General features: G+C 36.9%; 2 protein-coding genes across 3 annotated transcripts; one reads left to right on the plus strand and one right to left on the minus strand.

Moving 5' to 3' along the window:
• LOC105109577 (uncharacterized) lies at positions 1-1188 on the minus strand. The gene is made up of 2 exons (XM_011004321.1): positions 806-1188; positions 1-565 (listed from the first exon to the last, which is right to left on the minus strand). The coding sequence occupies exons 1-2, from the start codon at positions 994-996 to the stop codon at positions 100-102; spliced, it is 657 nt and encodes a 218-aa protein (XP_011002623.1). The 5' UTR covers positions 997-1188; the 3' UTR covers positions 1-99.
• Positions 1189-6948: 5760 nt separating this feature from the next.
• On the plus strand, positions 6949-10636 carry LOC105109578 (beta-1,3-N-acetylglucosaminyltransferase lunatic protein, putative (DUF604)). Of its 2 annotated transcripts, none has more exons than XM_011004322.1 (3): positions 6949-8188; positions 9695-10240; positions 10332-10636. In XM_011004322.1, exons 1-3 carry the CDS (start codon positions 7361-7363, stop codon positions 10458-10460), a joined length of 1503 nt encoding a protein of 500 aa, XP_011002624.1. In that variant the 5' UTR covers positions 6949-7360; the 3' UTR covers positions 10461-10636. The 2 variants fall into 2 exon arrangements, with proteins under 2 accessions (XP_011002624.1, XP_011002626.1); XM_011004324.1 differs by having other exon boundaries at positions 10344-10618.
• The last annotated feature ends 1304 nt before the right edge of the window (positions 10637-11940 follow it).

Below are 11940 nucleotides of genomic sequence, written 5' to 3' on the forward strand. Positions count from 1 at the left end.
TGCCAAATCAAGAAAGACCATTTCCTTTCTTATCATGCTAATTAAAATATGTGCTTCAACCCCATACAATTGCACTCTAAAGCTGCCGCTGCTAACACTTCACCTTTTTGGTGTCTCACCAAGCCTGAGTTCAAGATCTATGCCCTCGTTGGAGCTAGAAGTAGGTCCGGTTGCCTCTGATTGAAGAATGTATCCATCATTTGGACGTGGCTTAACCAACAGTGAGAGTACTGAAACATTGGTTCTAGGCCTTTTGCAACTGACTGCCTCATCACCACAAGAACCAGGTGATAATAAACTGTGGCTATTAATAACTGAACCTAGGTCCATAAATAAGTCCGTCGCAGCAAACTTATCATGGTTCAAGCATGTAACCTTTACTTCACCTTGATTCCTTTCTGCTTCAGGTTTTGAATGAAGTCTAACTGACAAAGAATGATCTGAGCCTGATAAATTATCATGGAGATAAGGATACCCTTTATGCTGTTCTTGAACGAAGGAAGAAGAAGGGGGAGAAACAAAGGCATGTTCACTTAAATGTTCTTGACTGGACAGAGTTGAAACCCTATAAGAGGACAGAGTTGATTCAATATTAGTAGTTCTAGAGACAGAAAGTTTGGGGTCAAGATCATAATTATCTAAGGTGCAAACCTGATCAGATGGGAAATGAGACCCTAATGGTTTAAGTGAATTTTGGATATGATTTTGATGTTGAAAAACATAATTATGAGGACTAAGAGATTGCTTAAGCCTAGCCCTATCCCTCCTATGAACATTCATGTGACCACCTAGGGCTTGAGCTGACCTGAATTCTCTGTTACAAAAACTGCAAGAATAAGATCTTGGCGGCCAGATGCATCCACCAAGATGCCCAGATGAATCTTCTGCGAAAGCTTTCTCTTCCCACGAACCACTGATGGATTTCATTGGTGCTGGCAGCTGTGACTTCAAGAGTTGTTTTCTCTTCATCCACAGCCAGTATTGAGCTTGTTCCATGGTGATATATAACACAAGAAATGCTGAATTAATGGAGACTGGAAGGAAACTCAGAGGTAGGTTCTGAATGGAAGCTTTAATGCAAGGCAAGAAGTTAATATAGAAAAGGTACAACTAGAAGTGCAGTTCTGTGTTCACTCACTGTTGAATACGTGAAAGCTACTTGAGAATCTAGAAAAAGCTCAGCTGAAAAAGTCTCGTTTCTAGTTTTATTATAGCGGGTTTAGTCTTCTTATTTGGCTCTTCCATTGAAGCTATGCAGTTGGTTTTTGGCTTGTTCGATACAGTCGCTGTTAGAGGGTATTATTTTGGCAATTTTTTGAAATGTGACATTTAAGTGTATATCTTCCGATCACCATGCGTGGAATTACTACCAGTCATTAATAATAAACGAGACAATGGATTATTATACCACCCTTGTATACTATACTGCCTACCTAAGTAGCTATCTATTTATTTTCTAGTAACTGCTGGGACTCTATATATATATATATATATATATGCACACGTACCTACTCAAGAATCTAAAAAAAAATATACGTTGAAGATGAAAATTACAGAAATGAGTGATTTTTAAAATACATATTTTTAAAAAATATATTAAAATAGTATTGTTTTTAACATCAATATATCAAAATAATAAAAATATAAAAAAATAATTTAAATCAAATTATAATAAATAATTTTTTAAAAAATGAAAAAAAAAAAACAGTACAGACCACAGAATCCAGACAATTAGACCAATTGAATGAGGGTTCACACGAGAAAAAAAGGGAGCGAGTACTTTTGATGAAATAGTTAGTATAATCATTGTATTGCTGTACTTCCTCGCGTGCTTTCTCAACTATACGTTCAATAAAGACACCCATTCATGAAGTTGCCTGCTACCTTCACATAACTTTGCGAGCGACTGTTTTAGATTGTCGTTAACAGGCAGAAGTTGGAGTGTAGCGTAACGATGTATTTGTTTTTCTGAGGTTTGTTTCTCATTTTGTTGGTAGGAATGAAATTAGAAAAAAATATTAGTATTTTTTGGATCGATGGTTAGGTTTTTTTGTACTATTTAAGATTTATTAAAAAAAAATACCATGTAGCTCTATTTTTATATAGTAAACGTTAAATCTTATGTTTTTCTAATTTATTTTTTATTGGAATATTTATTGATAATTGCTCGATGTTCTTAACAACTGAGAGCTTGTGCAATTGCCTTGAAACGTAGTAATGTTCTCCAATTTTCGCATTTGCAGCCAGTACTCTCCGATCCTCGTTCGGCATCACAAGGGTGGCTTCTTGAGCGCTCTGTGTTGAGAAGTAACTGCGATGCTTTGCTAAAAATAGTGTTGAGCCGAATATTCAAGCATCCAGTCATGTTCCTCAAATCGAACATGTCTCGAAAAACTAATCATCATTCCTAACGGGTTTCTATTCTTATGTTTAAGATTTCGATCAGATCATTTCAACAATATTTTTGTTATTCCATTCCAAGTGATATACAAAATATCTCGATATGACGGATGAAAGAATTAAAACCTATCCATGAAGGCTCCAGCAGACAAGGACAGGCACTTGTGAAGGATTGGTTATTAAATAAGCACGCAGAGATCATTATAATATCACGATCATTATTTGATTTAATGACCAACTTTCCTCTGTAAACAAATTAATTAAACAAGCTTGATTGTGAAGCTCTCAGTCTTTGATTTAACGACCAGCTCTCCTCTTGTACCTCTAGTGAATGTAATTAGAATCCTTCTGTTTTTTTCTTCAACGTCTCGTCTGGTTAACAAGTCAAAGAAAGCTCTCTCTCCATTAATTAGGACTAAATGGCATTGATCAGAGATCATATTTTTCCAATGAAAAATTGTGTTTAAATGGGACATTTGAGAGCTGACAAGCCACAGCATTAACGTATTAGGTGGAGTGTGTTTACTAATAGCCATAGAAGTCGATTACAAAAATACCAAGTGGATTATTTTTTGGCATAGTTTAAATTATCCCAGCTAAATTAAATGAGTAGCATTAATCGAATAGAAGGTTTATGACTATGACAAACTGTACTGTTCGAGACAAATAAGGATGTTACTAGTTCATCAAGAAACGCAGATTTCTTAAAATTCGACTTGAGACAAGTAGCAACTTTTTACTCGACTTTTCGATCAGTTCGGAGCATTCTCAAAAGAAATGGGAATCCATTCTTTAATCTTCTTTGACTTCTTCATTCGAACTTGATGCGATTGGATTGTGCATGTTTCTCCAATCTGTTCACGGACTGGCATAAATTCTTGTTGCCCTAGCTAGCTATTTATAGAGGTGACTTGACACATTGAGTACCATACATAGGAATACAATAAAATATAAATTAAGAGCTTTTAAACTTTTAATTTTCTTATTCATAATTGATGAACCAAGGAATCCTGGCTAGGGCAGACGTTATAAAAAAAGGAGCTACAAAATTTTTTATTTGTTGATATGTTTCTTTCAGTCTCCTGAAACATTGCCTCGAGACAACTTGCATGAAAGAGGATTCCTTGTTATCGATATATAGCCACAACCCATAATTTCAAAACATTTTTCTTTCTTTGTTTTCGTCCAAGTCAAGACTGCAGAATTCAAATAGCTTAATCAGTGGGAGAATGGAAATGCTTTAATGTATAATGCTTTGATGATTGCGCAATCATTGACTACGAAAGACTATTTCTTCGATAAAAATACAAGATTGTCTTCACACGTAGCAGACAGGTGCTACCTAAACTGTCTGGTCTTGATTCTCAACTTGTGGAAAAATTAATTGTAATGAAGAGCATGATTTGTCTAAAAAAAACACGACTTGATTGCAAAACAACAAACAAAGATGGCTTAAAATAGACCTTTCCGAGATAACTATAACTATAAAATGGTGATGAAGCTTAAACCATTAAAATATATAATTTCTTGCCGTAACAATAATTAATTAGTTCAGTGGGTTTTACTTTGGGAATAAATCTTAAATCAAAGAATTCATTTTGGCCGAGATATGCAACGTAATAGACAAAAGTAAAGAAATACTTCGAAATACACCTTGATTTCAAAACCTATATCTTGAGTTTTGTATAGATATATAATGGTACTACTGATGGAAGAAGGATGAAGAAATCAAGGATTGTGTTTAGTGTTGGTCTGAAAATGTTCTCCTTGGCCATCCCCTAAGCATAACTTTGTCAATTTAATAGTCTAGCTGATCTCCTTTTTTTTTAACTGCAGCCTTAAATATTGCCTTGTGTTAGGAGCAAAGGACTCGTCAAGCACTGGCTGATGAGTTTTAAAGTCCTTTCTTGTGATGGGCTAGTCATTAATGAACACAGCAAATACAGAGGACAGCTTGCTACTGCCGCTGATTTCTGAGCAAATCAAGGGATAGCCTTGTGATGCTAGGAACCTCATCAGCCATTACCTTTGCACCAGGCTATCCTCATTCGTGTTTAAGTTTTCAGGTCTTGCTTGTTTTGCCCTCACTCTATGCCCGTAAGCTGAAAGTTTTTGTCTTGAAGTTTGGGAGGCCGAGCTTAATTTTGCACTGCAATTTTGCCATAGTTCCAGTTAAAATTAGCCCATGGGTCTCATTTGCTAACTGGATTTCCTTGGGCCAGGATACATAGATCCTTGATACGCATCTCCAGTTGCAAACAGTGTAGATAAATCCATGGCCTTGCATTTTCCATGGCCGAACAAGGCATTTGTCACTGCCCGCAGCAGTCTAATTTGTTTTCGAATGGTAGATTATTCAATCTATCGTTTTCAATGATCAATCCTCGTGGAAGAATAATTATCGAGGAAATATTACGTAAGTGTATTTTGTAGTAATCTGATTTTTATCAGTAAATGATGGTGAAGATAAACTGTCATGCCACTGATTTCAGAAATGTTAACTGAAAATATTGCGGGACCATGACATGCATGGCGTTACGATTATAAATGCTGGTGTAAGAGAGAGAGCTGCCATGGAATTCCATTGACAATGGGAGAAGTGTGCAGTCTTGTGGAGGAGAGCTGTCACGGAAAATGAAGCCGAGGAGCTCAGTCAACCACATACAGATTATACTTTTTTGACTTCTACTACTACGATGTAGATGGAAAATTTCATTATTTGATTTTTTGAATAAATTGATTGATGTCGTCCACCCAAGTCAAGGTGTTCTTCTGGATAATGCCACATTCACCCGTAGATTTTTTGTGGGCTGGTTGCTTGAGGACTGAAGGCCTTTTTATGTGGGCCTTGTTGGGCTTCTTGTCTTATACTGGCGTAAAGGAAGGACATGGTTCGGTGCCCTAATCTTACTTGACCATCTCATACTCCTTATGTTTTCTTTTTTTATCCTTGTCGCTCCCAGGAAACCACCGTCACCGTTTAATGATTTCTTTCCCTTTCGTTGACGTTTCTGCTACTGTTGGAGTTGTTTGTGGTTATGCGCTCTCGTTGCTCGAAGAGCGGGCCCCAGCAAGGCTGGGCCTTTTCCGTCTAGGACAGCACTGGTGTATTAACCACGTTCTCACAGCTGCTTGAATAAAATGAAATATAATATCTAAATCCTTGAATTTTTTTATTTTTTGATCATCGGCGTGAAACCCAGCAGAAGAATTCAAAAACCCATTTTAATGGATACATACAAATAAAAATAAAATCAACATTGAAAAAATAAAATCAATTAGTACTAAAAAATTAATTTAAATAAAAACTCATATTATAATTCGAAATTGAAAAAAAAAAAGAAAAAAGAGGCCAATTTTTTTTTATTGTATGATTAAAAGTAAAACAAGTAATTTATCATCAACTCAATAATAAAGAAGAGTAAACCTAAATAAAATTATATATTAAGAAATAAAATAAAAAAAATTAATAGATAAAATAAAAATCTCATAAATTAAAAAATTAATAGATAAAATAAAAGAAATGAGGCAAAAAGAAACCTGAATAACTAACTATATATATATATAAAAGCCATGTGAATATATAAAACCCAGGGGCGAGTGGGCTCGCATGCGCGGTCCCTTTGTTTTTTTTCACATGCCGACTAAAATAATTTATTTGCTCCGGTGATTTCAAAGTCATGCTACGTGTTAATCCCTGAAAACAACATGAAAATCTTTTTTAAATAACTAAAATGATATACCAAACAGATTTTTTACTTAAAAAAATAGTTAAACAAACTCTGTTTATTTTAGTTTTATTGATAATTAAATAATCAATGATTACGAGAGTTGTTTCACGCACGTGCGTATGGCTTGCTTTTGTTTTCGAAGGACTTTGGCACCTTTCTCCATTAAAAAAATGGGGAAAAAAAAAATCCTGGTTCCAACATTTTAAAGATACCGCAAAATTGAAGGACCAAATCTACTAAACACTTCAGTTTTTATTGAAATATTTAAATAAAAAAATATTTTATATTTTCAATATAAAATATTATAATTCTCAAAATATTAGATCAGGTAATGTGATAAAAATTATATTTTTAAAAAATTAATTAAAATAATATTAATTTATTATTTAAAATTTATTTTAGATATTAACTCATTAAAATTAAGATGATAAATAATAAAAAATATGATTGTATTTTAAATAATTTTTTATGTTAAAATATATATATATGAATAATATTTTTTTTATTTTTTAAAAGTTATTTTTATAACAATATATAAAAATATTAAAAGTATATTAACTTAAAAAAGTAAAAAAAAATTGACTTTTTTAAAAAATATTTTAAAAATATAGAAACAAAAAGTTACAATAGTGTACCATCCTCTTTCCCTTGTTTTATCCCAATCTAGAGAAGAAAAACCGAAAAGAAACACATGGTTAAAACACCACTACACACAACAAGTGAGAAAACAGAAAAGAAATACCAGAAGAAGGGTAAAGACTACATATGTGTGTGTGTGTGTGTGTTGCTATATCAGCCACGGAGGAATTCATAATACCAGAAGAAGGGTAAAGACTACATACGGGTGTGTGTGTATTGCTATATCAGCCACGGAGGAATTCCTTATTGTGTCTCGAGTAAGCTTTGTTTTATCGATTCAAATTCTTCTGGGTTTTCTCCTGTTTTATGTGTTGATCAATAGAAGATATCTTGGTTCTCTGAGTTTGGGCCCAGATGAATAGATTTACAGGGGTCATGGGTAGTCTCAGAAATTAGATTTTCTCAAAGGTTTCTCCTTTCCTTTCCATCCCTTTTCTTTTTTGTATGATCAACACCAGCAGAGAAGTCTGAGCTCCACTTTTTTTCTGGACTTTAGTGCATGCTTTTCCTAATTCCAGAAACTAGAATTTCTCTTCCAGCAACTTCTGGTAGTCTCTGATCAACTAGTATTTTCCTCGAGCTCCTTCGAAATGAGTCAGACTCATTTAGGACCTCGTCATGACGCGGCCGGAAAATTTAGACTGGTTTCTCTTCCAGATAAAGCCTGCAAGATTTTCTCATATCTCAAGAGAATATCTCTCCTCCTCTGTCTCTTTTTCTCAATATCTATCGTCCTTTGCACCACTTTTTCCCCCAACCACAACCAATTCTGGAATCGGTTACCCCCCCGCACCCGAACCGGAACCAAACTCGCACCCGGCCCGCCCACTAACATCTCCCACATCCTTTTTTGCATCGGTGGATCAACCGCCACATGGCGCGATCGTAGCCTGTACAGCTCCGTCTGGTGGGTCCCAAACGTTACGCGAGGGTTCGTTTGGCTTGAGCAAAACATCGATAGCAACCAGACCAATAAAAACGTCCCAGCTGTCAAGGTGTCATCTCCAGAGTGGACCCGGTTTAAGTATTCTAGCTCAAGATCAGCGGTCAGGATTGCAAGGATCATAAGTGATAGCGTTAAATTAAGGTTGCCTGATGTGAGGTGGTTTGTCATGGGAGATGATGATACCGTGTATTACACTGACAACTTAGTTTCGGTGTTATCGAGGTATGATCATAATCAAATGTGGTACATTGGAGGGAATTCTGAGAGTGTGGAACAAGATGTGATTCATTCTTATGACATGGCTTTCGGTGGGGGTGGGTTTGCTCTTAGTTATCCGTTGGCTGAGAGTTTGGTCAGTATATTGGACGGTTGTCTTGATAGGTACTATTATTTCTACGGTTCTGATCAGAGGATTTGGGCTTGTATCAGTGAGATCGGCGTGCCGCTCTCTAGAGAACGTGGGTTCCATCAGGTACGTGTTTGCTTTTCAATTGATTTTTAGGCCATTTTGTTATCTTAACGGCAGAGATGATAATGTGTGCGTGAGGGATGGGGCATAGATCAACGGTCGCCAGTCCCAAGTTTTGTCCGGCAGTCGTTGAATCATTACACTGAAGGGGTTTATATGGAACAAAGTCGTCTAGTTGTAATTGACTCGGACAGTACTTTTAATTTATTAATAGGGACCATGGGCAGAGAGACATGGTGGTCCAGATAAAATGAAACCACCTGCAACTGTACGGTATCGTCCCTGTCAGAATGGGCTAGCGGGAATTACTAGGGACGGGGCAACAAGGAATTGAATCGTAATTATCTTTGATGATGATTAAATATCAGTTTGATCTGCCACCACTTGTCACTAATTAGTGAGGTTTCTCGAAATCATGTGGAAAAGGATCGGGAAAGACCAGGAAAAAAAGCCTCGGCCTTCTTGACTTGGAATATGTGATGGAAGGAGGCACCTGAACTTATAAGAATAATATCATTTTGTTAATCCTCGAAAGAGATGAAAGTGTACTTCCATGGATATTATTTACTCATACTACTGTGTGTTGTCCTTAGTATCACAGGGAAATACTAGGTGGCGCCTCCGAGGGGGTTCGGTTGTTAAAATCTGCTCTGTCCTTTTGTGCTCAGATGCCCACACACTTTCAACAAAAGAGGTGACCCTTGTTGGTCACAGTAAAAAGAGAAGTATTTTGTTCAAGAAGAAAACATTAAGGTTTCTTCGGGTGCTTAACCTAGCCATGATCTGCTATCTCTAATTGCCACGTCCATTTTCCTTTTGATTTAGAATATCAAACCCAGTGATAAAGAATTGATAGGTAGTCATTAGAGCATCGCCAAAACTCTTTTCCTTCAAAGTTTACGTCACGTGGAAGGGTCATGGTTTGGCCACTTAGCCATTGAATTATTCGCACATTTAGATTCCTTTTACTAGGTCTAATTCTTTTCAGTTAAGATTTGGACACTCCTACCTTCAAAGGGAATGCGTGGTAGATGATTGTCTGGCAGCTTTCTCAGTTAAATATGGAAGTAATTATGATGCAAGAATGGTGAATATTTAGTGCAGTAGCTTTATTTTCCTTTCTGAAAGGTGATTCAAATTTGTTGCTATTTCTTTGGACACGAGACTGCTTAACTGCTGATGAAGCTGTGTCTCCTCTGTTTGAATTGAATTATTACCGTTAATGTGAGTGATCACTAGTTACTATGTTCATTTTTGGTGCACTAATTGGTGATTTTGAAATTGAATTTTGCCTCAAGAATGAGTGGTATTTTCAGAAAAAGATTATCCCTTGCTAAGTAGTTTGAGATATGATAGAACTTTCGATGAATTTTAAAAAAAAATTGCGGGAATTTCTAATTAGAGATTTTCATTTGCTTTGGAGTTATATTGCTGAAATTCTTCGAAACAAGCTATTCCTGACAGTGATTATTTTTATTTTTTTTCGGTGGCGTGTTTTGATTTCTACAGTTTGATATTAGAGGAAGCGCATATGGCCTCCTAGCAGCACATCCTCTAGCCCCTCTCGTATCACTTCACCACCTTGACAATCTGGAGCCGCTGTTTCCAAATCACAACCGAATAGACTCTCTTAAATCCATCAACCAGGCATACCGGGTTGACCCACCCCGAATCTTTCAACAAACATTTTGCCATGACTCCAAGCGGAAATGGTCCATATCCATAGCATGGGGCTACACAGTTCAGCTGTACCCCTTATTGTTGCCAGCCAAGGACTTGCAAACACCAGAGCAGACATTCAAGACGTGGCGGAGTTGGAGCGATGGACCATTCACATTCAATACCCGACCCATGGAGCCTGACCCTTGTAAACGACCGGTTGTTTTTATGCTTGAGCAGGCCAACGAAGGGGACGCTAATGGGTCCTTGTCTAGTTACAAGAGGATCGTTCATGAACCAGGGAAGACTTGTGAGACAACAAAGTATGCCCAAGCAATGTCAGTGCAGAGAATTCTTGTATCCTCCTTGAAAATGGAGCCAGATTATTGGAAAAAGGTTGGTCTTTACATGCCTGATCATCCGCATATTCATGCTTATGGTGTTTATTTCTATTAGTGCATGTGCGTGGCTAATAATTTTATTGCAGTACCGTGAGCAGGCACCGAGAAGATATTGCTGTGAGTTAATGAATAAAGGGAGCATAAAGAACGGCAGCATGCAGCTTAGGATTAGAAGATGCAGAAATTGGGAAAGTATTACTTCTAGGTTAGACTAGCTCCTTAACATTTCAGCCGTGTAAGCATTGCCCTCTACAAAACTTGCCATACTGAGTATACAGGAAAAGAGATTGCGGTGCCGTTTGGAAGTCCATTCCGAGCAGTGTTTCTCTAAATCTTTTTTTCTTTGTTTTTTACTTAAATTAACTTTTTATATTTTTAAGTCATTTTAATATATTAATATTAAAATAAAATTATTTTAATTTATTTTAGATGCTGACATTTTCTTGCATGCGAAACCAGCCGTTCTTTTCTAATCTTTTTGCTATGATGAGAGAGAGAAGCTATCACTTCCACTGCTACAGTCCATTCCAACACTTGCGACATAATGGAATGCTCAGAGGTGAAAAGGAGGGGGGAGAAAAGGCCCCGTAAAAGCGAAAGCATCAAGATTGATGAAAGTATATGGTGGTATAGCACCATCCAGGAAATAGGTGCAAAGATTTCCTCTCAACCGCAGGACAAAATGTAAGAATTTCCACAGCAACCGGTCTTAGAAGTCACAACATGATGAATTGAAAACTTTTTCTGGCGTAGAACGATACAAAATGCTTTATGTGAGTGGATCCTCCACTCTACATGAGGCGGAAAAGGGCCAATCGGAGTTCTTTTGAATGCCACTGATATACCACGAACCACCAAAGGTACACAAGTGAAGTATGGCACTGTTGATTAGTGAAAGGAAAGCATCAAGCTGCTTTTGAATGCCACTCGGCTTTTAATGCAATTATTGGATGGGACCGTGACTCGAGATTGAGTGACCTCCGATACTGCACTGGTTTTCAAACTTGGCAGCGCCCTTTACTCCTTCAGTCTATCATTTGGAACGCTATGAACCTTGAATCCAGCGTGATTACAGAATCCTTGTCTTGGCATCAATAATGCCAACCACGATGGTGGAATCATTACATTGACAACTGTTTGATTAGGGCAACCTGATTCTCATCTATACAGATAGTTTTACCCACGGATCCCCATCATATCTTAGCTAATAGAGATTGGCACAGCAAATGAAGACCTCGTCAGACTAGGAACAAGTAAATAGCATGTGAGTTTCGGGGTAATTACAGAGAGCAAAGAAAACTAGTTGAAATTGGTGAATCCATAGACAAAGGAGAGGACGATGCTCCACAAAATATAATCACTGAAACGGGTATAGGAAGAATAACAATGGGAGACTGACAATACCAACTGAAGCGTGGAAATCTTAGTTTCTTTCATTAACCTTGTAGTATTATGTGGAGGGGGAAACAAATTTCACAAAACTAAATTGATAGAAAATTCCTTTTTCTCCATGGGTATCCTGGGACGGTGCAGTGAACCAAAGCCATGAGAAACAAAAGGAGATTTCATCGCGAACATTTGTTAAGTAGGTGGTTCCTTTTAACAATTTCATGGACAACAGTAAATGATTACACAAGCATACTTGATTTACATACTTGATTTATGGTATCCTCAATCCGGCAACGACTCCAAAAG

This window comes from Populus euphratica, unplaced genomic scaffold (genome assembly GCF_000495115.2).
Source record: "Populus euphratica unplaced genomic scaffold, PopEup_1.0 scaffold227.1, whole genome shotgun sequence".
Classification (NCBI taxonomy): Eukaryota; Viridiplantae; Streptophyta; class Magnoliopsida; order Malpighiales; family Salicaceae; genus Populus; species Populus euphratica.

Excerpts from the sequence above, each read along its gene's own strand:
- LOC105109577 (XM_011004321.1), bottom strand. The coding sequence starts at position 996 with ATGGAACAAGCTCAATACTGGCTGTGGATGAAGAGAAAACAACTCTTG. Across the intron at positions 566-805 it reads TTTTGTAACAGAGAATTCAG|GGTTTCAACTCTGTCCAGTC; the intron begins GTCAGCTCAAGC and ends GTCCTCTTATAG.
- LOC105109578 (XM_011004322.1), top strand. The coding sequence starts at position 7,361 with ATGAGTCAGACTCATTTAGGACCTCGTCATGACGCGGCCGGAAAATTT. Across the intron at positions 8,189-9,694 it reads GAGAACGTGGGTTCCATCAG|TTTGATATTAGAGGAAGCGC; the intron begins GTACGTGTTTGC and ends TGATTTCTACAG. Across the intron at positions 10,241-10,331 it reads AGCCAGATTATTGGAAAAAG|TACCGTGAGCAGGCACCGAG; the intron begins GTTGGTCTTTAC and ends ATTTTATTGCAG.